At 45.4% G+C, this 26,319-nt stretch overlaps 1 protein-coding gene across 3 annotated transcripts; it reads left to right on the plus strand.

The window, feature by feature from the left end:
• The first annotated feature begins 1,369 nt into the window (after positions 1-1,369).
• Positions 1,370-25,422, plus strand: stxbp4 (syntaxin binding protein 4). Of its 3 annotated transcripts, none has more exons than XM_026316029.1 (21): positions 1,370-1,581; positions 5,531-5,604; positions 5,776-5,871; positions 5,959-6,028; positions 6,163-6,237; positions 8,814-8,899; positions 9,404-9,539; positions 10,840-10,972; positions 11,464-11,570; positions 11,763-11,988; positions 12,267-12,348; positions 14,162-14,241; positions 14,730-14,826; positions 15,145-15,269; positions 16,359-16,448; positions 16,564-16,629; positions 20,679-20,858; positions 22,398-22,514; positions 22,745-22,794; positions 24,107-24,243; positions 24,386-25,422. In XM_026316029.1, the coding sequence occupies exons 1-21, from the start codon at positions 1,481-1,483 to the stop codon at positions 24,397-24,399; spliced, it is 2,142 nt and encodes a 713-aa protein (XP_026171814.1). In that variant the 5' UTR covers positions 1,370-1,480; the 3' UTR covers positions 24,400-25,422. The 3 variants fall into 3 exon arrangements, with proteins under 3 accessions (XP_026171814.1, XP_026171811.1, XP_026171813.1); XM_026316026.1 differs by having other exon boundaries at positions 16,344-16,448; positions 24,386-25,420; XM_026316028.1 differs by having other exon boundaries at positions 16,344-16,448; positions 24,107-25,417.
• Positions 25,423-26,319: the final 897 nt, after the last annotated feature.

Here is a 26,319-nt window from a genome sequence, read left to right on the forward strand (position 1 = left end):
TTTCATACTTCATATCTCTTACGGGATGTGTTATAAAGATTTTCATACTTCATATCTCTTACAGGATGTGTTATAAAGATTTTCATACTTCCTCACCGCCTCTGGCTGCTGTCCCTCAAAACTATCCATTGCTATGACAACCGGCAGCGGAAAAAGCGGGAAAAACATTTCCGCTTTCCGCATTAACTACGCCCACTTCAATTTTCTGACCAATCACACAATAGCTGTCGGACACCACACGAGAAAAGAAAAAAAGAAATTAAATCATTCAGTGTTGTTAGCTATTAGTTTCTGAATATTCTTTTGAGACTAAGAATCTTTTTGCATATAAAAATACTCTTCTTTGTAAAAATATATTATTATATATGTTAATATGTCTAATGTCTAGCTATATTATGTTTAACGTGAGCCTCACACTGGTTCCTGAGATTAGCATCCTTTAGCTCTAGCGTTAGCTAGCAGTTAGCTTGTAGCCGGTGGCTTACACCACGGTTTGTAAAGTTAATAATTACGTTTTTGCGTTTTCACGGCGTTATAAAGAATATATACGACTGTTTTTACAGTCTTACCAACAGTTTGACAGCATGTGAGTATTTCTTCATTTTTCTGTTGATCCAAAATGTTATTTGGTGACAAGCGGGAAACTGGCTGTTAGCCGCAGGCTAACCGTTAGCTAACTTCGGCTAACCTTAGCACAAACCGTATGTTGGGTCTAAAATAAAGGTAAATAATCCCAAAAGTTTCCCTGGAGTCTGCAGGTTTTTACAGGTGATTTTTATCAATGTTATTTGCCAGTTTGAACTTCACATTTCACAGAAAAATACTATTTTCCTTGTATATTTACTCAATTTACTGTCATTCTGCATTTCTGGGTGCAGTTTGAATATTTTTACAATTTACAACAGTACTTATATATTTAGCCCTTTTTTTAGTGAGAAGAGTAAGAGCCAATGTGCTTTAGAGAACATTTAACAACGTAAATGGACTTTGTCTGAGGAAAAACCATATGAACTGGCAGTTTATTATTTATTTCACAGTAAATGAGCTGATGTTTGACTGCAGGAATGTGAAAACAGCCTGCACAGACAGCAGTCAGTGCAGTGCCGGGCTGAGGTATAAACATAAGAAAAACACACTTTAAGCTCCTTCCAGTGTTTGTAAGTCTAAAGCTTTAATCTTTCAGCTGGAGAAAGGACACGTCTTCAGAAAATGAAGCCTTTGTAGTTTGATGTTTCATCTGTATGTGTGTGTGTGTGTGTGTGTGTGTGTGTGTTTCAGACGGACGGGTATCAGCATGGATTAGTGAGTAAAGGTAAGCGTGTGTCTCTCCCTGTCTAGGCGGATTTCCATCCCTCTCCTCTCTCTCCGGTCACACACGCCGACCTGGTTTGAACCGCTCCGCCGTCTCATCTCATCCCGTCTCCTCCTCCGAACCTCTCGCTGCTGTCTCATGGCGGCTTGTGTTTGTGTGTGAGTGTGTATGTGTGGCTGGTTGGTGGGTTTATTGCTCCCAGACTGTTGTGCGATGCCATTACTCCCTCAGGACGCAGAGCGATTCGATAGGCTGTCTCTGCTCTACTGGTAAGATCCTTCTTTCCTTCTTTCCTTACTTCTCTCCTTTTTCTAAAACACAACAAACTTGGCTCCTTGATACGGTTGCCAGCTTTTGTTTTTCTGCCTTGGCTGCCTGCAGCGGTGGATCATGTGCGTCAGACTTCAGAGGTGAACTGGGCTTACCGCCTGTTTACTGGCAGATGCCTCTGAGTTTAAGTCCACATGCTTGGTCACTGTTCTGGGTCATGCATGTACGCGATGCTTTAAAGGACAATACCAACAGTTTTAGTCATGACGGCTCATTTGTACATATCTCTTTTTTGACTTTCTGCTTTTCCTGCAGCAGGTTTCAGAGGGAGGTTTTGTAGGTACTGGTGTTTTTTTTACAGCTTCATGTTGGACATTTAATGTGAGATAAATGTGAATGTTGGGATGTAAAAATGTTAAAAAAACCCAGCTATGTTTCAGCTCACACAAACACTTTTTCTTAAAGAGCTTAGTAGATTTAAGAATGACTCAGTACAGTTTATTAACTGATTAATCCTTGAAGTCAGTTATCAAGCAAAATGTCAGACATTGTTTGGTTCATACTGTCGAATTTGCTGCTTTTCCCCTTATGAGATCGATGTTATCAGGTAAGAAAAGTTTTCAGAAACTCTAAAAACACACAGGAGACTTTCTCGTTTTTTTCTTTTTTAATAATTTGTTGATAATAATTCTAATTTATATTTTTGTAATGGAGTACTTTTAAATAATTTCATTCGTCTGAATCGCAGTCCTACTGTCACTGGGCCTGCAATAGAGATTTTCCGTCTGAATGGTTCCAACTGTATGTTTTTCTCGAATAGTTACAGTCATGTGATAACTGATACTGACATTCTGCTCTTGTCACACACAGTAAAACATATAGTATGGACATGGTCAGGTGAAACATAACAAACAGTATTGTTCATTTTGACACAAACTCGTTATTTTGTTTGAAACCAGGTTTTAGCTGAAACAGCTGACGCTTCTCACCTGATGACCCTGTTGGAACTGAAGCTGCAGCAGCTTCTGTTTATCACACAGTGTCCTGTGACTGCTAATGACCTGTCAAGCACATGGATCCATATGCATGACTCAATTCTCTGCTGTGCTTTTCTGCAGGGAGTCTCTCGCTTTTATCCCGCTCTTGTTTTTATGTGACAGTGGAACACACAGGGAGAGACGGCAAAGCGACAGGAGCAGATTAAATATGTAAACCCCAAACCGTAATCTTCACACGGAGATGTTCTTCACTGACGCTGACTGGTAGAAAAGTGTTGATGTAGTTCTGTGGAAACCTCACAGCACAGATCTCTGTTATTTCCACATCTTCCTTTCTTTGTTTTGATACAAAATGTTTTGCATATTTTTCTGGTATGCACATTCTGTGGCATTTCCTTGTCGTGTTGATAAAAACATAAGCAGCATATTTCTAAGAACATTTTATTAGTAAAAATGTAATTTTAGCCCACAGTCAAAGTTAGTCAAGCTTTGTGATGCCTGTGTTCTTCCTGTGGGGTAATTGAGTTTTACTGAAAGATGTTCAACAGTAACAAACTGGTTCATTTCAGTTGCAGAACAAGAGAAAGCTGTGGAACTGTAGTCTTGATATGTTGTTAACAGTGAGGTACCTGTCAGGATGAAACTGCATGTCTCTGTCATTGAAGTTAGATTAGAAACCAGTGACAGAAACTGCTCAGTGGGTGTTGGTCCTGGCTTTGTGGCTCTGCAGTGGCGTTAGCGTGTTCCCCTGGCAGCCGGCCTGTGTGTGATGTTAATCACTAGCGGCAGGTAATACAGATTATCAGGTATTAAGTGATCAGTTTAATTGCTCCCTTGTGTCCCAGCAGCTGGGTTCGTTGTTTGCAGCTGGTACATTTGGTTTTCTTAGAACAAGAAAAAACTCAAAGGACACTGATTAATTGACTTCCTGTAAGGAATTCAGACTAATCAAGTGAGCCTGTTTTCAAGGGTCCATTCAGTTCCTGCTTAACAACACCTGAGACCTGAGTTGGACCAGTTCTAAATGATAATCTGAGTGTATGATGTGCTGCTGGTCTCAGGTTTGTGTGTCAATGTGTCTAACACCCCAGGGACTCTGATGATCCTCTGGTCTATTCCAGAGCGGCTCTGGTTGTCCTCAGCTGACTTTCTGATTGGGTGTGGAAAATAAACGTAGGCATGTTGGGTTCCCGGAGGTTTTGGGACCTTTCTAAATCAGATAACTTGTAGATTTTAGTGATGGCACATGGCTGCACAGTGAAGTACTGTACCTTCACATTGTATCGCTGCATGTCAGTAATGAGTTTGAGTCCGGGCCCATGGACGTCTGACACTGTAAATCTGAACCTGACAGTTTGAGATGTCCTGAAACGGCCCACATACTCAGGATAAGCCCTCCTGACTTAGATAAAAGAATCACTCTCAGAACAAAGTGAAAGCTGTTTCTTAAAGAACAGTAAAGTTGTGTTTTTATGGTTTGGACTGGTAGTGAGGCTGGCAGCAGCAGAATTAGTTATGTTATCTAATTATTCACAGGTTGTTTTTTGATGTGTATTATGTCTTTCTGAAGGATTTTCATAGCCAGTGCACATGATGAATGCTAAAGAATTTTTAACTTGATAAGTGTCAGATTACTTCTTACTGTGTAATGTCTCTTAAATCAACACCTTGTCTTATATTTACATGATCTATTGGCCTGGTGGTTTGTCATAAGATGGATAAATTCAAAATAAGCCTCTGCAGGGAGTTTGGCGTGACCTCTTTATTCATCCATTTGACTCTATGGTATCCCTTACATAACACACAGTATATGTATCCTGGTTTCCTGAGAGCCGCCTCACAGCAAATGAAGGAGAAAAAACAAGCTGACGTCAGAGCCGTCAGTCTGACAGGGGTTCTTTGGATTCTATGGAGACCTTGTTCTCTCCTTCACTACGCCGCAGTGGAAAATTTTGTACTTTTTACTCCACTGCAGAAGCCGAGGTACAGCTCAAAGACTAATGTAGTTCTACACGTAGCAAACAAGGCTCCACTCGATATGTGGAGCACCTTTTCAAGTCTCTGTATTTTTTACCCTTTGTAAAAAAAAAAATTCTATATATGGACAGTGAGGTTTGTAGTCAAAACCTTTCTGGAAAGACACGTTTCTGTTGACTAAAACTTTTAGGGATTTTGGGGAAAGTCGAAGAAAAGTCTCATATAAACAGGTACAAGTCCAAGTCTGTCTGTAAAACTTTCCATAACTGAGACCAGGTTCCTTCACTGCAGAGGTTGGATAACTAAAGGTGCATTAATCGATATTTGTAGATTAACAGTGGCTCAGGCATTTATGTAAAAGACACAAAGTGAAGTGAACGTTGGTACGACTGCACCCAAACACTGAGTCATTAAATCCCTGCTGCAGTGCTGTGTTTGATCTTTAACCCTAAAACACCTGCAGCTTTCCCCTGATGTTAAAGAACCTCAACAGAGGGTTTTAAATTATATTTTGGCTCACGGGTGGATGAATCTGCTGTTGGATTCAAGCACACACACAAACACACACACGCCTGAAACAACCTCTGCTCGCTCCGCTCTGATGTTGAGCTGAGCCTCAGGACGGGACCATCAGACAACAGGGTCATGTTAACCACGTCTGAGAAAACTTCTCCCCTGTAACTCTACAAACACACGAGTCGAGTCAGCAAGGGGGCTGTGAAGGATACGCACTAATAACTGCCTTGTAATTTTGCTATGAGTGTTTTTTTTAATCACTGTCTGTTGGAGCTTCCTAACATCCAGGTCACAGTGTGGTTCTGCGACGGATTTGATTGGTTTGGATGTGGCTGTGTGGAGGAGGGAGGGAGGAGACAATGATAAAACCCTGTGATTTGATTATTTTGTGCGGCAGAGGAGAGAGAGTCGGATGTTGACATGTTTTTGAATCTGTTGTGTTTTTGCTTGTTGCCAGGACGATCATGGGCCCACACGGCATCAGCCGAGCCGTACAGCGACTGGAGTTCTGCGACTGCAGGAAGGGGCTTGGTAAGCATTTGCCTGCTGACCTCTTTGACCTCTGAATCGTTATTAATGTAGGTGCAGCTCAGAATGTGAAAATGCTGCATTTTCACCAGCAGTGTCAGCAAATATCAACAGATCATTTGTGTTGAGTTCAGGCAGTTTAACTGACCGGAGCTCGTCTGTGCACGTTCACAGGTGTGAAAATAATTGGAGGCTACAGGGAGCTAACGGGAGAGGACTTCGGCATCTTCATCAAGCGGGTGATAGCTGGGGGCCTGGCAGCTCAGGATGGTGGGTCATGTTTGATATTTTGCCCTGTTCTGGAGAAAGATAGAGTGATTTTGTTCTCATCATCCTCCCTCTCCTGTCTGAATCCAGGTCGGCTGAAGTCAGGTGACCTGATTCTGGATGTGAATAACATCAGTCTGATAGGGGTGACCAATGAGAGGTGAGTTTACCTGTGTGCGTTTGAGTGGATTGACTCATCCTTTAGTTTTACACTGAATAAAGAGCATTGATGACGTGTGTCAGAGGTTACGGGACAGTTGGTAATGGTCGTGGCTTCGTGTTGCTTCCTGATAGGGCGGTGGAGATCTTGAGGACCGCCTCACTCTCTAATCACATGTCCCTGCTGGTTGCCAGAGACGATGAATCCAGGTAAAGAAATGCTTAATTTTTTCCTGTGAAACTTTCATTTTCACATTAGCTTCTTTAACCCCGGAGTCACTGGTGTCTGTTATTTTCAGTGACATGAAATACACATCTGAGGTTTCAAAACCTGAGGTTACTGAGAACACCTTCTGGTCTGGTGATCATGATCTGTTCACTTAATTTGAGCAACGTAAAATTAGTCCTGCTGCAGTAAGATTGTATTGCCTTATACTGACAGGTATATATTATAATATATCCATCCGCCATATACTCTGGGCTAAATACCAGAACCAGCTCTCAGTGTAACAGATCCAGTCCAACAGCAGCACAAACAATGAATGGGTGAATGAACATCTGTGAAGCAGTCTGACCCCAAACTGAGCACTGTCACCTTCATGGAGGAGGAGCTGACACAGGGGTTCCTAATAAACTGACCCAGCCCCTGTGAGATTCTCTGACACCAGCTGGCCTTTTCAGACACAGGGTGGAACCTGAAGCTTTGACTGCCCATAGAACTGGAGCTCGTCAGGAGTTTGATCCATCCTTGGCGTAAACTCTGAGGCGACAGGCAGATTCCTGTGGTTCACCAGCAGGAGGTAAACTGACCTGGCACTCTGCTGTCCCCGTGCTTTCCCACGTCAGCCTGCCACATTGAGACAAACGCAGCCTGACACAATAGGGACGCTCTAAGGTCTGTCCACAGTGTGTCTGCTCAGGAAAGGACTTCCAACTGATCTGAGATGCAAAGCAGCGCTGGGTTTATCAAAAACACCAGCAGGCGGCCTGTTTCCAGGCTGCAGACTGGAGTTGTTTTTTGGGGTTTAAGGTTTGTCCCTCCTACCAGATGAGACTGTGTTTAACCTCCTCTCATTCGGACTTTTTAGTTATTACCAGAAATATTGGTTAAGTCAGCTGTCATGTACTGTTTTTAGCCTGTTAACCAGCTTTAACCAGCTTGACACATTGGTGGCATTAGACGTGTTGAAGGACAGATGTGCACAGAGAAATGTCTGGAGGCGTCAGTGGGAACCGGCCAGATGTGATTCACTGAGGAACAGAAGGTGATTTGAGGTGTGACCTGATAAAAACAGCTTACAGCAGCTGACAGCAAGTGACCGTGTTGTTGTGGCTGCAGACGAAGGTCGTCCCAGCTCGGCCGGAGTCAGGAGTCCTCTCATTTTTATTATTACACAACCAAACCAGCCTGTATGTGTGTGTGTTTGTGTACCGCATGTGTGTGTGAAAGTAGTTTTGTGGCGACACATCAAAGCTCGACCTCGATTGTTGCAGAAATTACTTTCACACTTAAACCAAATTATGATTATTATCTGCAGCTGGCCCCGAGCGGCAGAGCGGGTCACTGCAAGGACGCCATGATGCAATCATGCAGCGGGGATTTGGTGCTGCTGTCCTCACAGGTTCACTGGACAGAAACAGGAAAAGCTTATTGGTGGAGTCTGGTGAGTCCAGGATGCTGAATGGGATTGAGGATGGAAACTGTGGATTAAGTCATTTTAAGCTGTGGTACAGACATGAAAAGTCAGAGGTTTGGTTTGGAAGTTCAAGGACCGTTTGTCACAGCTGCTGTTGGTGCCAACAGTTTTTATTTTTCTGGTGCGTAATGAACATCACAGCCTCATGGAGAAACTTGTGGGGCTCTGGATGCTTGTTTTGGTTCTGCTGCATCTTAAAGAACCAATTAAATCACCTCCTGAGCCTGAACTAGTAGAATAATTGTGTAAACACGTAATGTATGTGAGTCAGCAGGGATTTTCCATGATTCATCAGGGCCTAAAAATAGTTAGGGTTGTTAGGTTGCTAGGGTTGTGCTTGTGTTGTAATCTGTGTATTTTAGTTTCTCAATAAAACGAGACAACAACACCGAGGGAGAAACATGATATCAAATGCTTTGACTTTTTAATTAAGTTAATGTTGTTTTCACTGTGTTTGCATTAAAGTCCAGGTTGTTTGCTCTATGAAATAAACCTCACCAGGGCCGAGCATAGAGGCAGAAACCAGTGTGACCAGTGTGGCAGTGCTAATAATCACACATTTATAAAAGTCATACATAAATGAAACAAATCAAAAGTCCGGTCAGACGTACAGTCCAAAATACCAGAGGCTAGGAACAAGTTTTTCATTTGTACCAAAAGTTTTTAATCTGTAATACATTAACAACATCTCTGTATGTTCAATGTGTGTAAATGTGTGATTGTTTGGAATTTAGGGATATTTTTTTTTCCAGATGAATTTCATTTTTGTGTTTTTCACAGCTTTGATTTGTCGTGTGTGAACCCTTTGCTGTGATCCCTTTTTAAAATATTTTGGTCGTTCCTTTCACGGGCTGCACCTGACTCCTGGAGTCAGTGTGTGGTTGTTATGGACACGGAGAGTGCAAAGGTGAGACGGGTGACCCCTGTCTGTCAACTCTGTTGTCTCAGTGATTGTGCAGATCCTGTTTCAAAAGGCATTAACAGCCGATCCAATCAAATCCAGATCAGACGGTGACACTGAGTGACCTCAGGTTTCCTCAGTGGCCATGTGAGGGAGACATACGCTCACACATCTAAGTATTTTTACAGGAGGGAGTTTGCTGAGCTGATGGAGAAGTACGGCTCCAATAACGTCACATCACCAGGGCGAATCTCTCCCACTCAGCTCTCCACAGGTAAAAACATGCAAGTTACACTTTTTATTCAAATTCACATTAACTAGAAACTCAATCCCTCAATCAGCCCTCTGATGAAGTGAAGCCTGACTGGACCTTTTTACTACACAAAGACAAAAAACTTCCTTTTTTAAAAATGTCCTGGTCTCCACTAATCTCCTGACGTTCTGACAACCGTCATTACCACCTGTCCTGGTTCACACTTTGTAAAAATATGCAGACTCCTAAAATATAACTTCTAAAAATATCCAGAGGTCATTTCTCCAGCTTTGTGCAAATGTTGTGACTTGCACTTTCTGTAAATGTCTTTACTTTAGAAACGTACTGCAGAAACTAAATATGTCCTCAGTGTCCAGGTCTTCACACCTTCAGCACTGTCATTAGACTTTCAGATCATCAGTGTTAGAATCTGACTGTTCTCCTCTCGCCCTTCGTCCCGTCCTCCACCTTCCTCCCACCTCCTCCTCCTCTTCTTGTCTTTCTTCTTCTCTGGTTTCTGTTTAGGTAAGCTGACGGACACAGCCTCCTCCTCCTCCTCCTCCAGATCAGAAAGCCCCCAGCTCCTCAGTCCTAAAGAGGGGGTCACTGCCTACACCCACAGCGCCCCCTGCACCGTGCACACGCCCACACACGCCTTCAGGTAGGGCTTAGACGGTGGCAGCAGATTTAACCCTTTACAGATATCTCTTCCTCTTGGTCCTCATGGGTGCTTGATTTTAGTCTGTTAATAAAGTTATATTTTGAAAAAGCATTTAAAGTCAATTAGCCCAAATTGCACAGTATTAGTGAACCAAGTGGAGTTTAGTCAACAGAACATCCTAATGTGGTGACCTCCTCATTGCATTTTTGGTGCATTGCTCAATATCCTGGTGTGTTACTGCCACCTGCAGGTCAGTGCAGTAGTGTGACGTGTGCACGTGTGTCTTCATGCAGCTGCACAAAATAAGCAAAAGTGGGGCCCACACTCAGGAATGTGCTCCAACGCTCCAACACTCCACAGGGAGCCGGAAGTTAAATATATAGACAGCAAATAGCATTAGATTTGTTTAATCATGATGAATTAGAAGATAAATTCCTTGTATTAAAGTTTGCAATAACAAAGTGAATTTGGGTTTCAACATTTAGGAATCTATTTAAACACAGCTGCCTTTTGTCAAGATGCAAATTTGAGAAATGACTTTATGACAGCTTCCTGAAATGTACCTAATTATTATTTGATCACAATGAAACACTACAGAACCTTTCATTATTTCAGTGGCACGTTTCATTTAAAATGCAGGCAAAGAAAACCTCAATAATGAGCACAGGAAATGATTCCAGTAACAACAGGAGAATGTAAAATACCATTTCTCAGTGTTTGACATGCGTAAAGCTTAATTTCAGTCCAGATTCTGATTCTGGTTGTGAACCACTCCAGTGTACGTGCAGTGTGAAGTGTTCAGAAGTCTAATACGTAGCTTCTCTGCAGAGTTGGTTTCTAGGAGGCAGTTATATAAACTGTTAAACTGTGATTGTGCAGGATGGGAACACCAGCAACAACTAAAAATAGTGAAAAGCATCTTCAGCAGTTTCACAGAGGAGGATGGAGTGGGGGTGAGGAGGATGAGTAGGACGGGGAGGATCAGGAGCACAGGGAGGATGAGGAGAGCGGGGAGGATCAGGAGCACAGGGAGGATGAGGATGAGGAGAGCGGGGAGGATCAGGAGGACGGGGAGGATCAGGAGGACGGGGAAGATCTGGAGGACGAGGAGTACAGGGAGGATGAGGGGAATTAGGAGGATCAGGAGTACTGGGAAAACGAGGAGGATGGGGAGGATGAGGAGGATCAGGAGGTTCAGGTGGATGGGGGGTGAGAGGTTACTCTGTGGGGCTGAGCGTGAGTGGTGGCGGCTCTGTGCTTTGTAATCATGCTCAGTGTCGACCTCCCTCTGTCTCCTCAGTGACAGTATCATTCAGTTGATATGCGTTGCCAAGGGAACAGGCCTGGGGCTCGTCATCAAGGGCGGTGCCAGTCGTGCCGAAGGACCAATGGTGTTCATTCAGGAAATAGTGCCTGGAGGAGACTGCCAGAAGGTTAGCGTCCTTCTCCATTTTTTAACTCACAACACAGAAAATCACTAACTGAACCGCTTCATTCCCAAGATAAAACATAAATAAGAAGAATGTGAACCACATTAAAGAGCTGGGTTCACACAGACTTTTGTCCCAAAGGTGACGCACTTCAGACGCTGTCATGTGTCCGGCCTGTGCTCTCCATTGTTCTTCCACATGTTCACACAGAAGTGAAATGGAAGTTCCCGCTTTGGTCTTGAGGTCTGTGTGAATCCAGCCTCATGGTTAAGGCACAAAACAGCAGTTAGCTGTCATTTATGTGGGGCCTTCCTCAGTGCTCTGTTTCAGAGAACAGACAAAACATGACTTCAGAAAATATCGTCACTAACTTTTTAATCTTTCTTTTTAATCCTTTAAAATAAAACATCCATGATGTGCGTCGGCTGCCCTGATATGAGAAACTGAGTCCCAGTAGCTGCTCTGACTCTGTGTTTGTGTTTGTGCTGGTTCAGGACGGCAGGCTGCAGGTCGGGGATCAGCTGGTGTCCATCAACAAAGAGTCCCTGATCGGAGTGACTTACGAGGAGGCTCGGAGCATCCTGACACGCACCAAACTCAGGTCCAACACCCGAAGACCTCTCCAAGGACAGAAACTATTCCGATGCCAACATAGTTCACAGCAATGAAACAAAACCGAAGAGCTTAGCTGTGTGATTCCACTAGAATAAATGTGATGATAGCTCATCAATATGATTGTGTGCTGCCAACAACCTATAGCCATCACTTTAAAAACCTGTCCTGCATGTTTCAGACCAGACCCCACAGTGGAAATTGCCTTCATCAGGCGGCGGTCTTCCTCCAGCTCCAGCAGCGGGCCGCACAGCCCCATCTCCCTACAGGGGTCTGGAGGTGGAGCTGGGCACCAGATGAAGGTCCCGGGGCTGAGCAGCATGCCTCCACAGCCGGCTGTCGTCACCAAGATCACCTCCAGCCGAAACCCCACCAGTGAGACTCTGCCTGCAGTGAACGTCAGCCAGGTGAGTGTCGTCTGCCTCAGGACCTGCATGAGACCAGCACTAGTAGGTATAGTGTTTGCATTTTTCACCATTTACTGCAAAGTGTTTACATGCAAACATTAGCCAATCAGCTGTAAACACAAAGTGCAGCTGAGGCTGATGGGAATGTTAATTTTGACCTGATGATGGCGCTACTAGTAACATTTCCTCACAAATGTAATTTCTGCATCAGTCTGTCTGCACTGAAACACACACACACACATCAAAACGTTATTAATATGTTGTGTGAATGTTTGCAGGTGCGAGTGTCTCCATCTAGACCAGAGCAGACACTTGTCTCGTCTCCACCAGAGAGCGACAGCATCACTGATCCAAACCCTGGTGTGTATCTATTGTATGTATGTCTATACACCTGCGTCGACGCTCTGTCTACATGTTTCTGTGCTATAGTTGGCTCTGCTTGTTTTCACGACACATTAAAACACACCTGAGAATGAGGCGGATGGAAAAACAGTCATGTAGGAAGTAGAAAGTACAGTCTCTACAGTATTTCTATGTGTGTCTGTGTTTTATGTCATGATACAAACGGCTGGGCATGCTGCTGTGAACTGTGCGGTGCAAATGAAAGTTGGGCAGCACTTCTGATTTTGAGGCGGCGAGGCACAGATGGCGTGTGGACGGAGGAGGAAGTGCAGCGGGCGGGTGGTCTGGCCTACAATTGGCCAGAGAGGCGTGAAGCATCATCCCGTCTCTGTGTGTGAGGGATGCTGAGGGCTTTCTCCATATGTGCGTTACTGTGGATTGTTGGCCATGTGATGTCACGTCTAAAGACTAAAATGTGGTTCCGTAGTAGATAGAGGATGTTGAAGGTGGATCGGGTTCAGAACCAGTGATTCCTGCAGTAAAGAGTGTGTAGATGTTAAAAACTGCCCCAGTTAAAGCTGCTCTGTTTCATATACACGTCATTACATGTTCATAGTTTTTACAGGCTGTAAATATGACAGATTTGCTTTATCACACATGATTGGACACACACACACACACACACACACACACGCACTGTTCTGTGCTGTTGTTATCTGCTACCGGATCCAGCATCTGTTTTCTCCAACTTAGCTGAGAGAAAATAAATCTTCCTACACGTTTCTGCACATGTTGACCGTCCAAGTGGAACATGTCTGCTTGTGACATGGTGTGAGAATGTGAACATCCCAGTGAGTGTGATGAGTTGCAGATGGTTCAGACGGGCTGAGGGAGCAAACATTAGTCTGAGTCCAGTCAGAGCTGCAGGAACATGTTTTCAGGTGTCGACCTACAGCTTTTCTGATCGCTTAAATCTACTGTCTGACACTATCAGCCAGAAAGTATGAGGATTGTGAGGGTTGTGAAGGAATCGATTTCACGCATGAATTATCCATCGTGGTCCTGGATCTCAGCCAGAATGAATGCAGCTCCGGGTGGAAATAAACGTTGAGAGATGAAGGTGCTGCACCGTCAGCACTGCTACTTTCCACAGCTTCGCTTCCAGGTTAAACAGGGAGTTAAAGGTTAGTTCAGGCAGAACACTGGAGTCTCTGCTGTTTCACCTGATCAGCATCAGCTGCTCCATTCATGCATCATAACTGGCTCTACATCATCACATGCTTGGCCAACAGCTGGCTGCAGATGTCCAATCACAGTCCTGCAGCTCAGCACTGACATATTAGACAACAACACGAATGTCTGCGAATCCCTGTTAGTGAATGAAGTGTGGCTGCAGTTTCCTCTCAGACGTTTCTCTGATCCTTCCTAACACACTGCTAACACACCCACACAGGCAGACTGGGCTTACGCTGCACCTGCTGATTTCTTCCACGTCTTCATGAAGATCTGACACTGAAGATCAGTTCCCATTCGACCGACCTGGGACGTGTTTTAAAATTTATACTTTTCCAGCTCAGCCTGAAAAACGAGCTCTCTCATCACAGGCAGTAAAACTCAGTGGGCTGTAAAGATGAGCATGTCAGAGGTAATCTGTAAAAATGTCAGCCAGAAGAACAGAAATATTCTTCTCAAGCTCATTAACCACAAAATATTCCTTGATGAGGTGGAGGCTGTAGCACTGGTCTGTCTTCATGTTGTGTCTTTCTGAATAGTTTGTGTTGATGTGGCCTTTTTGTTGTACTGATATATATGTCTGTGTGTCTGTGTGCAGAGTCTTCCAGCAGTCAGCCTCCTCAGAGGAAACTCTCCCTGAGCCCCAGCTGTCGCCTCAGACTGGAGCGTGTGGAGCAGGTCTGTGTGTGATTCTCTATCCAGCCCCTTGTGTAGCTTCTGTGACAGAAAGTGAAGGGAATCTTTGCCTTGTGTCACTCGTGTTAATCATTAAAGTGTTTGTGTGCCGGTTTATTCAGCCCACAGCCAATAAACCTACTATTGTCTGTGCAGGTCCCCTCCCTGCTGAGAAAATTACTCTGACTTAACACCTAAAATTCACCTAATTGGCCTTTTCTAAGATGCAGTAGTTTGTACAATATTCAAACCAATTGTTGTGTTATAGAATTTGAAATACAGATCAGCTGCAGCCAGAAAACATCTCCTGGTCTAGTCTATTAAGATCTTTCCACTTGATGATCCACTTTATCTTAGTGAGCTGAGGTTATTCTCTGCCCTCCATCCTCTCAGATCAGAGCTACAGGCTGTTTGTCGGTGTTTCAGGGCGCCACCACTGTGAGCCGCGTGTGTGTGCGCGCATTGATCTGTGTTTCTGTGCGTGTGTCCAGGCTCTGGATCTGATTGGTCTAAAGACCACAGAGGCTCAGCGACAAGCGCTCAGGTCCAGACTGCGAGCTGATCCAGCTGGGACAGTGGCCGTGTCAGGTAAGAACACATATTGTGAACTTTAAGTGACTTTTGTTAGTGCGACTTCAGATCAAAATGTTTGTGTCATGTCTTTGCCTTCCTAAAACTCCTTGTATTAGCTGATGAAGTATTTAAAGATTCTCATATTTGTAAACTACATGAGATGTCACTTGAACTGAGTGTTGTTTTGATCTGAAAGTAGAAACCAAGCAGCCTGAAGCTCCACTAACATCCCTGTAAGTTCAGAATCAGAGCACTCAGTCTGGTTCTGAATGGTTCTCTGTCACACAGCTGGAACAGATCCTGCATGTGTGCGTAACCTGTGTGTGCTTGCAGAGTTTGAGAGTCTGATCAGGGAGCTGTTCAAGCCTCAGCTGGAGGAGCTGGCCGTCGCCCGGCCGGGGTCGAGGTTCACATCTGAGGAGCTGTGCAGTTTGTTGGAGTCGCCCACCAACCCACGGGTCAGAGCACTCTGCAGCACACAGCACACTTTAGAGAAACAGCAGTTGGTGGTTTGTCAGTGACGTCTGAGCTGGTTAGTGTCATCAGTCTTGTCTTGTCATTGTCTTATTCTCAGCTGATGGAGCAGGTTTGTCTTCAGATTTCTGTCGACAGCAGGAGGATGAATTTTACAGAGTCGGTCGCTGAGAGAACTGCCAGAGTTCTGTTATCAGAACCAGGGCCCAGAAAGAACAGCCCAATTCAGCCAAGTTCAGTAATGTAAGGACACACAGCCCAGGGTAGAAAAGGACAGATTCACTACATGTGTAGTCAGTAGCTGGCCTGTTGGGCCTTCGATCTGCTGTCAGTGCAGAGAGCTGTGACCTCTCCCTTCAGCAGGGTCTAAAGATTTTCTACAGTATATTAACTATAATCAATCACAGCCTGACAGCTACAGGCCTGACGGGCAGAAGCATGACATCTCTTCTTCTTCTGTGCCACTATTAAAAACACACAGTCAGTCAGTCATTCATCTCCTTGGACACACACAGTGTCACTTGGTACCTCAGGTTTCACTCTGTCCTGGACCACCAGTGATCCTGATCCTGTTTCTGCTTCTAACCAGAGCACAAAGCTCTTTGATAGTGCCATCATGAACCACTCTGACACAGAACTGGTTCAGACCTGTGGCTCCAAAGTGTTTTCCAAACCAAAGCTGATACTGCAGGCCCGATCTCTTTATTCTGGTTCAGTTTCTCTTCTGCTCATTTGGCTGTAAAATGTAGAGTCACTTTTCAGCAGGTTATGAGAGGAATCAGTAGAACAGGAGCAGCTTTTATTTTGGAGTCTGTGCCCAAACATGGCTACTGCCTGATATTATACGTGATCATGATGTAAAAACCTTTTTTTTTTATCTTACAACAGATAATCTATCTAAGCTGCTCCAGACGTCACTGTCAATAAAATTATATTACTCACTGGTATAACTGGGTTTGACATTGATTAAGGGGATTCGTGTAAATATGGCAACATGCAGGATGTGGTGTAAAATATTCTTATTCTGATAATAATCATCCTATCTGCTGCTAACTCAGGTTGTGTGTGTGCAGCCGTCGCTGTCGGACTCCGAGGACCTGGAGGAGATGGAGAGGCTGAGGAAGGAGCACATCGAGGCTCTGAGGGAGATCAAGAGGCTGCAGGTAAAGTCCCACCCTCGGTGTCTTTTCTTCCAATTTCTTGTTTGCTCTCAGCTGTTTCCTGTCGACCTGTGCGTGTACTTCCTGCTGATTCCCCGTTTGGTTCCCGCCTCTTCAGGAGCAGCTGGTCGAGTCTCAGAGAATTCACCGTGAGATGGAGGAGGAGCTCAGCAAGGTCAAACAGGTGAGTCCCACCTGCTGCATATGGGACCACAGTGGTCTGCGTGGAGAGAAACAGACCTTCAGGGTCAGCTATAGGGTCAACTGTGGTGTAAATGAAATTCTGTGGTGTGTTATTGAGGTCATACTTAAATTAAGCTCTTTACATTTTACTGTAATACTTCAAACGAAAACATCTTGGGACTGATTTTTTTATCAGACAACTTTACAGGAGACGGTTTCTGTTTGCTGCTGTTTGACGGTTCTGTGTGAAGCTGACAGTAACATTCATGAAGTGGATTTCATGCTGCTGGTAGTTCTCAACTCTGAACTCTGCTCTGTTGTGAGTCTGTAGCTTCTGTTGTGTTTTTATAGTTGGTTTCATCTGGTGGGAGAGTGTGTGTGGGCTTCTGAACTGGGAGCATCTTTTAAAATAGATCACACACACACACACACACACACACACACACACACACACACACAGCAGTGGACTGTTGGGTGTGTGTGGACTTTTTAGTTTGACTTCCCTGACAAAACATTCATCATTTAACTATATTGTTTTTAAACATTATGCATTTTACGCATTCTGATATGAACCCTGTGGTGCTGCAGTCTGTTAAATAAAAAGCCATTATGGAAATAATTAAATGTATCGTGGACTGTATGACATGCAGCTCGTCTCTCTCTGGACCTCCTGATTCACTGACCCTCACAGTGGCCTTGTATGTGATCGAAAGGCGCCAGAGGTGAATCCCACTTTTTGTCACCACCTTACAGGCACCAGGCTGCAGGTGCAGAATAAAGTAAGTTTGCTGAGTTCTAGCAGTTTAAGGCATGAGCAGCAGTGGACAGTGTCCTCTGTTGGCTCGCTGTTGGACAGGTATGCACACACACACACAATCACACACAACAGTGGGAATGGAGGAAGAAAGGCGAGCTTGGGGGGTGTGTAGGAGGCTGAGCAGCAGCTTTACAGTGGGAGGAGAGTAAGGCCATTGAAGCTTTCTGAGGCTCTAAAATAGTTTGTTTTGTGATTCATAGCTGAGGGGGTCTCAGCCTCTCCCACTCTCCTGCCTCTCAACTGTTGCATAAACCGATCGATATCTACATTTAGACAAGGATCACAGATGCACTGCAACAACAAAAGACTGAGTCGGAACATTTCCTACCTGCGACTTGTACCTGACTCAGATTTAGTCCATGTTCAGGCTTTTGTTTTCCTTCTGCGTCCATCCTGCACCAGCAGGAGCAGCGAGAGGGGCCGACTTTAATGCACCAGTTCAATCTGGTTTTAACACTCTTCACTGTCTACAGATGCGTACCTGGGTACAGACTGAACTTTGGCTTGGGATTAGATTTTCTCTAATCTTTACTCCCCCCGGCCTGTAAATTGTATGAAACAACCTGAGACGTGAGCTCCTTAGCTAAACTGTAGATATGTGCAGCCAGTGATGGAGGCTCAGCTGCCACAGAAACGGTGTTTTAGGAACCAAGTGATATAAATAAAATAAAAAGATGCTTGAGACAACCCTGTTCAGCCCTAATACCAGACAATAATGTCACAGCCTTTGATTGTGTCTAGAAAACAGTATCTCATCATAGCAGCAGTGGCACTGTGGGGGTTAGGTGTCGGTTCGGTTCATAAAAAGGTTCATTCAGGGTCTGACGTGACAGTCGGATGAACCACATGTCTATCCTCCTCAGCCAGGTGACTTTATGTGCTGGTTCTGATGGTTTACAGTACTGGGAAACTGACAACTCTGGAAAGTCACAGTTCACTGGGACCTGCAAAGAATGTGCATGTCTTTGGTTGAGCCAATGCCCAATCACTCTCATTAAAAAATGAGTTGGAGCAGGGTCGGTGTTATTGCTGGATGACTGGGGCTGACTGGTGCCTCTGAGTCGGCACCACCTCTGCGTCAAAGGGTTGATGTTTAGTTTTCAGGGGGGCAGAGAAAATGGGAAAATCTGTTTCAGGCAAATCTGGCACCTTGGCATCCAGAACAAAAAGGTTTCTGCAGCAAGACAAAGACGTGCAGATTAAACAGGACAGGAGATGCGTCAGCCGCTGAGCTGATAGCAAAAGTCCAGATGTAAAGAGAAAACTGCAGAAGCTGATGGGAACAGAACATCCACCTCGGCTGCAGACGTGTCGGGACACAGATGAACACTACCTGCTGTCAGCTTTAGCCTGTGTGGGGTTGAGTTTTCTGAATATTTAATGAGCCTGTGCAGACAAGTAAAGCCGACAACGTTAATCCCCTGAGGGGGATTTCTCCAGGCCAGATTCACTCCTGAAAATCTCGAGGTGGATTCTCAAAGCCAGTTAGGTTTGAAATCTGACTGTGGCTGCTGTACAGTCTGAATCGGCTCAGTCGACCTGCATCTCAGCTGAACAGACGACAGAGGTGACAGACGACAACGCAGGTTTATGTCAGTTCCAGGGTCAGGGATTGGAGACGACGAACAAACGGTGCACAGAACCAGGACCGGCCCACCGCGAAGAACCCGGCACAATGCTGAGGTCACGGTTTTGAGTAACCTGATTGTTCGACTTCTTTCTGCCTGTTGGCTGTGATTGGCATTTGTTCTGTTTTCCATATGCAGAGGAAAAGAAAAAGAAATGTAACAGCATTTTTAACTTCTTTTATTATCCATAAATGAGTCAAGTGATTTACATTTAGTGGGATTTTTAAAATAACAGTCTGAGCTTATTGATTTCTGCAAATCAAGACCCAACTTGTCTTAAGATGCTTTTAAAATCTAGTTGAGGCTGAAGTGCATTTAATATATTTCAACAGCACCATTGTTGCTTTTAGTCAAATCAGTTGCTCAGAGACAGACACTGCATCTTGAATACATAACAGGCAAATAAAGCAAAAAGCTGCCATAAAGGAAAATGTCAGTGTCATTTCCCAGTGAGATCAGCAGCAGAAAAACCTTTCAGGTGGACTCAGGCTGTCGGGTCGGGATGGAAACCAGGACCAGCCGCTGCTCCTTTGTTCTGCCTCTCACTGCCAGGCTGTACAGCTTGTGCACAGCGAGAGATTTTTCTTCCATTATGTTGTCTTTTCTGCAGAGCTGCAGGCTGAGTAGCAGAGGAGAGGCGGGTGACATGCTCCCTCATTAGAGCCAGAGGTCAGGCCTCAAGACAGAAGGGAGAACATCTCAGGGCCCCTAAGGCCCCCTGGGGCCACAGCTGGAAGGAAGACAGCTCATGCTGGGATCAATTAGTTACCCAACCAGACAAGCCCAGCTTCACACTTCACTCCTGCACTTTCATACAGTCTGACAAACCATCTCTCTGTGGGGCTGATCTGTGCATGTGCCCCAGGAAGAGACAAACACAAACCGGTGCCGCCTCAAATATCACCGCATGTTGTAGCTTGTAGATTTTCTAAAGCGGAAAGATATCAGTCCGAGGAAGGGAGTAGCAGTACTAAGACTCTGCGTTTCTAAACCCTCATTATCCACCAAGGAGACTTCACTGTGAGCAGAGCAGGACCTCTGCAGGCAGAGACCGGCTGCCAGTGAGCCTACAGGCCTGGAAGGGGTCTTTCCCAGTCAAGAGGACTCATGGTGTCTAATAGTTGAAGGTGTGAGTTTCACTCCCTGATAGTGATGAAAAGCCTCACATTCCCATCAGCCTCAGCTGTATTTTGTGCTTACTGCTGATTAGATAATGTTAGCTAGTTATTCAGGAGTTTATTTCTGGAGTGTGCACAAAAACACCACATTAAGACCAGAGATAAGTCATTTCAGGGAGGCAGAGTCTTCATCTTGTCTTTAAAATATGTCGGATCAGCATCGTTCACTCCACAGGACCAACTGAGATGAAACACACGGGTCAGTCGGGCTTTGAATTCCCTGCAGATGCAGATTTTTCCACGTTATATGAAACATGTTGAGGGGTGAGTGAGTCCTGCAGGGCAACGAAGAGCTTCATCACACTAACTCACTCTGACACCAGTCAGTCCAAGTCCTGAGCCGGCAGGTTAAGAGGTTTTGATGCTGATACTCCGTTTGCTGAATGAATCTTTTTTTTCCCCTCTGTCCTCACACCCTCCCCTACAGGAAGTCAAACTCGGAGCCGAGGAGAGTCGGGCTCTGAGGACTCAGGTCCAGCTGGCTGAAGCGGCCCAGAAGCAGGCGAGGGGGATGGAGATGGACTACGAGGAGGTGATCCACCTGCTGGAGGCTGAGATCGCCGAGCTGAAGACACAGAGACTGGAGCAGCCGGCGGCGAGCAACAAGGTGACCGATCCTCCGTGATCGGACAGGACGGACTGTTTGGTCAGAACCAGAGCCAACTGTGTCCACAGTTTCTTTCTGCTAGTCCTAAGTGTGTTTCAAAGATGTAATGTGATTCAGTTTTAGACTGATGGAAGCAAACTAACCTCCCTCTCACACTGTAGGTGCTAAATGTTTCAGTCTGTGAATACGTAACGTTCGTTTATCTGTTCAGGCAGGACTTTTACATTCACACCTGACAGAACATTTCTGAGATGAATGCTGGAGCACGAGGGCGAGAAGACAGAACCATGGGTTATGACAGTGTTTTCTGTTCTCTTCAGGCTGCGGATGTGATGGATTTTAAAACCTGTCTTGTAGTTGAAGCTTTAATTAAAGCTCATTGTGAGTGTGGGGGCCGTTCGCCTCCTCACGGTGAATCCACTGATTCATTTTCACATCATTTTCACCATTTAATGTTATTAGAGATGTAAGAATATGTCAGTGGGCCCCAGCACTGAGCGACAGGACGTTAAGTCAGGGCTCTTGTTTAGTTCCTGTTATGGTCTTTAAGTAAATGTGAACTTGGTCACTTATTGAATGTATAGGGACGAGCTGCTGGTCGGGTTATGCTGCTGGACAAAGGTTTTTAGGGAAAACTGTTTTTACAGACTGATCTGACCTGAGTCTCAGTGTGAGTGTCTGCTTTCATCTAACCAGAGCTAAGGATCTCATTACAGGTCTTAGTAAAAGGAACGACTTTGCCTAATACTAAGTCATTTCTGGCAGTCCTTCCTTGTTATCTGCCTTGTGATTTCCCAGCATGCCTCTCCCATCCTGCCCAGCAGGTTTTGGTTTCTTCCTCCACAGCACCAGCGAATCTGGGTCAGTATTTTGCTCCGTCTTGCTTAGTGACAGATCTGTGACGTCGCCTCCTCTCAGGCGACGGGTTATTTTTGCAGAACTCTGGCGACTACAGGTGAGCGGCACCAACAGGCTCAGTGCTGACGTCGGGCCGCTCTCTGCAGAAACAACAAACTGCGTTCACAAAGCAGGTTCTGCAGGTGTCAAAAAGTCCACGCTCTTACACACCATCACGTTTCTTCATCACTGTTCTTCAAGGTTGTAATTGCGGTTCTGCACTACACTGTACCCTCGTAGAACACAGGCCTATAGCAGGTAGTTGTTTTTAGAAATCTGCTGATTAGCTCCTGAATTATTGATTTCAGTTAAAGCTTGATACATGATGAACTTGAACAAAGAAGCGTTGTCAGATTCTCCTAATTGCTGAGACTCAGAGGTGCAGATGAAGCTCATTAGCTTAGCTTAGCATAAAGACTGCTAGCCTGGTTCTGTCCAGAAGGAACGAGCAGTAGATTTGTATTCTTTGGAGACCCCGCTGCAGAATTTACCAAGTTTAAAACTTATATCAGCCAATTTGGAGATATAGCCAGAAGATCTATGCAGTCGTACATCTAGAACCACAGACAGAGAACGGTCCCTGATGACGTTCAGAGCCCAGTGAAGAAGACGAGAGAATGTTTTGTTGTGTTTTCACTGCAGGAGGAGCTGGAGGAGCTGAAGAGGAGGGCGGCTGTCCTGGAGTGTCAGCTACGGAAGAGCGAAGCGACCAAAAAGGGCTTTGAGATGTCGACAGGGAAACTGCTGAGCTTTGTGGAGGTAAACAGTCAAACTAGGAGTCAGCATTAGACACAACGTTGGTTAAACGTCTGTATCACAAAAGAATGAAGCAGCAGCAAAGTTTCTGAAAGTCATTTAGATCAGACTGACAGATTCTGCCTGAAAAGTCAGTTCCTGCACTGGTGCAGCTGGTTCCTGTTTTCTAGAAGCAGCGAATGAAGAAAACCAGAAAGAACTGCGTCATGTTTAGTTTTTGTTTGTTTCTGCAGAATGTTCAAGAGTTCCTGCTGGAAAGTCACGGACCAACAAAGAGCCACAGGTACACAGTGCTGCTCATGTTTGTGTCTGTTTACAGTCATTTGTAGCGTGTGTGCATGTCAGGTAATGAGAGCTCGTGCGGAGCAGAGCCCATTAGTCTAGGTTCCACCCTGACACTCCCTGAGTGACCCGGTTCAGCCCGGTTCGGCCCACTTCAGCCCCCACGGGCCCTGCTGTTATGAAACACATCGAGCTGCAGGTTTGTTTGCTTCAGTAGTGGCTGACCTGGAAGGTGTGTGTTCCTCTCCAGTTTCTTGCTGAACAGCATCGTGATGAGCTGTAACACGGAGCTCTCGGCACCTTCGGGCCTGTTGTGTAAGACCTCTGTAAACCAGGTCAATCGGTCATGTTATGAAGTCGCCCAGCTATCACACCTCCTGCCTGGTGTCCTTTCATTTCAGTCCAGGTCAGTGGGACACCTGGACGCATGTTTCATAATAGCGCGACCCTCCCCCCCCCCGGTCATCGTTTGCTTTTTATTCACCTGTGCGTCTGTTTCTAGGCCACTGCTGAGCTGAGGTGTAGGCTGAGCTTCGATCAGGCCACCGAGGGCAGCAGGCATCGTGCCTCTTTGTTAGCAAAAAATGGCTGTGTGCTGCACATTCACTCCCAGGTAATGACTTTGTTCATAACTGGGGGTTTCGCTCTCATTAAAGCCATTATTCATCCCGACTTGAGCGCTGTAATAAAGAAAAGAAAATCTGCCCTTGGAGGGAAGAAGCAGGAAATTTCATTGTGTAGGTAATAAGAGCCAGAAAGCAAAAACATGTTATAAAGCCCTGTCGGCCATTAAGGCTCCATTCAGCCATTCAGTGATGGGAGTGAAGAGAGCAGTACTGGAAGTAGCACTCAGGTCCTTTACTGCAGTAAAAGTAGAAAAACTTTATTGAATGGTTTCTTCAGCTTCAGATGTTGGAGCTACCTCTGAGATGTAGTAGAGTAGAAGTATGAAGTTTCATAAAATGGAAATAATGAAGTACCTGTACCTCTGACTTGTACTGCAGCACAGTATGTGGCTGTGAGCAGCAGCTGCAGCCATGGAGACGCAGCCACTTCAATGTGTTCATGCATCATTCAAACAGCTGGAGGTGCGAGTTTATCCACCAGGCTGTGACCAGTGTTGCTGACAGCTTCCTGTGCAGAGGGAAATGTTTGAGGCACGACATTCAGGAAAGCCTGAGTTTGTTTCCCAGTTCAGCTGTAGAACATGTCAAAGCCAGTGACGGCTGAGTGCAGACCCCCAGTTCAGGGCCACCGTGAGGGTTTGCAGTCGTAGCCTGTCGGTGCTGACCGATGCTCCTCTCTGTCTGCAGCTCTGGAGACGTCAAAGTCGGGGTGTCGTCTCAGGGTCTGCCTCCTCGCTATAAGAAGAGCCACTGGACGGCGACCACGCTGGCGCAGGAGGCCAAGGAGCTCACACGGACTGTCCGAGCCATCCTGGAGGTCGACTGTAAGTGATCGCCTCCACGCCTGCAGGTCTGCATGTCCTCCTCCTGCTGTCTGTGCTGCCCCGCATGCGACTCCCATTGGATGAAGCTGAAACCAGTGACCCTACCGACCTGCCGTAGTCTTGACTGTCCTCCCCGTTTCAGTGCTGACCTTCTAGAGGACCCAAAGGTCTGCGGCTCTCAGACGCCCGCAGAAACTCAACAAGCGAACCCGCTCCTCCCTGTCACCTCCTCATCTCCTCAGCTCACCACGGACTCATGCATGAAGCAGCACATTGACCACCACACGTCGTCTGAATAGTCCATCAGTCCACGCTGACCTGTGGCTTTACCCCTCGGTCTTAACCTGCGAACGGACCAGAAAGGTTCTGGACAGTGTCCGTGAACGCTGCTCAGAATGTGAGGAACGAATGTGAGGATTGTTTCTGTCTGTTACCTGGAAAAGGAGGTGATGGACCAAATGAACTCCAGCTGTGAAACCTGCAGCCTACACATGTTCAGCAGTTTGTGTAAAAGTACAAACATAACATTATATTATTAGTAATATTTTGACACAAGGATTATTAATGTTTTTCTCCTAAAATATCTGAAGTTTATATATATTTAAGTTTAATACGACTTTTTTTCTCAAACCACAACTTTTTAAATATTTTTTTATATAAAATATGAACTTTACTCTCAAAGTCACACACCATTCTTTTAACAATTTGACTTTTTTCTCATTTTATCTCAAAATATTTCAACTTTTTTCTGAAACCTGCAGGTTTGCTTCCTAAATTAAAGCTCTCTGGAGGGATTTAGTGTCGCACACATGCTGGGCAGTGTTCAAAGGTCCGTTGAGTTCTCCCTCTGTCTGTGTAGCATCAGCAAATATCTTCATTTAACAAGCAGTAGAAGAGTAGAAGACATCAAAGTTGCATATAGTGTCATATGGTTGCGGTTCAGCTACATATCGTACAGCTAGAAAACAACCTAGTGTAGCTTTATGTGTCTGTGCTCAGCGTTGTGTTCGAGTAGATTAGTCAACAAAACAAAGTCCAGGAAAACCAGCAGGAGGACAAACCCTGAAGCCCTCAGGTCAGGAAGGAGCAGACGGAGCGTTACGGTGGAAAAACGGTCAGCTCGACCTGACTGGACCATATATGTTCCACACTTTTATCATGTTTGGAGACTTTGCTGTTTGTTCTTTGTCATTTTCAGAGTAAACCATCTGAAACAAACTGTACCTATGATGAGTTGTTCTTTGTGTGGCTGCTTGAAGCTCAAACTGGGTCAGGTTTCCCAGACGGGCCGGTTCTGGTCAGTGTGACCAAATCAAAATGATGAAAACAGTGACGGGTTTGTTCTGGAAAACACCTGCTACAGCTTCAGGTTTGCACTTATGTCAGAGTTTAAATTCTCCAAACCCAGAGGTCAAACAGTCATCATGCTGCAAACACTGACCCTTAAACTCAAAGCTTCGATGTCAGAGGGTCCTTGAACGTTACCTGAGGCTGGAAAATTCAGGTTCAGAGCCACTTCATTCACTAATTACACAGAGCTTTGGAGTAGTTCGGTGAGGGTGGGCGGTTTCAGCTGTCCCAGCAATTACACAGAGCCAGGATACGCTTCAGAGAAGCTTGGTTCTGGATTAGAGGAGCTCTACAACAAATTCACAGAGCCCAGATCAGAATACACTGAATAAGTCTGGGCACAAATACACAGAGCTGGTTCTAGTTTTGAAGACTGGAGCGTTTTCCTTGCGCACGGCCGGATGTTTGCTTCTGACACAGTCACCTAGTTTCCATGTGTGAGCGAGTGGGAGGACGTGGGCACAGTTGCATAATTAACAGCCGCGTTTCAGGATCACAGGCGGCCACGGAGACGTCCTCTGTCATCCACACTGTCCCGTTACAGATAATAAGGATGGAGGAGCAGAAGTAGGTCAGTCTGATCCGGGTCTGGCCGCCTGTGCATCATCACCTGTATAGGGCTGTTGTTGCCTGGATACCTGCTCTGTTTTAAAGTCCTACAGCTCGTAACTGCACGCGCACACACATAAACGCACGCGTTGCCCGACAGATTGCACGATAAACAAT

This window comes from Mastacembelus armatus, chromosome 19, assembly GCF_900324485.2.
Source record: "Mastacembelus armatus chromosome 19, fMasArm1.2, whole genome shotgun sequence".
NCBI lineage: Eukaryota > Metazoa > Chordata > Actinopteri > Synbranchiformes > Mastacembelidae > Mastacembelus > Mastacembelus armatus.

What these genes read in the sequence shown, in the direction of transcription:
- stxbp4 (XM_026316026.1), top strand. Translation starts at nt 1,481, where the DNA reads ATGTGTGGCTGGTTGGTGGGTTTATTGCTCCCAGACTGTTGTGCGATG. An exon ending in CTGCAGTGAACGTCAGCCAG is followed by an intron (nt 11,989 to 12,266) that starts GTGAGTGTCGTC and finishes GAATGTTTGCAG; the next exon opens with GTGCGAGTGTCTCCATCTAG. An exon ending in GGACCAACAAAGAGCCACAG is followed by an intron (nt 22,795 to 24,106) that starts GTACACAGTGCT and finishes CTCTGTCTGCAG; the next exon opens with CTCTGGAGACGTCAAAGTCG.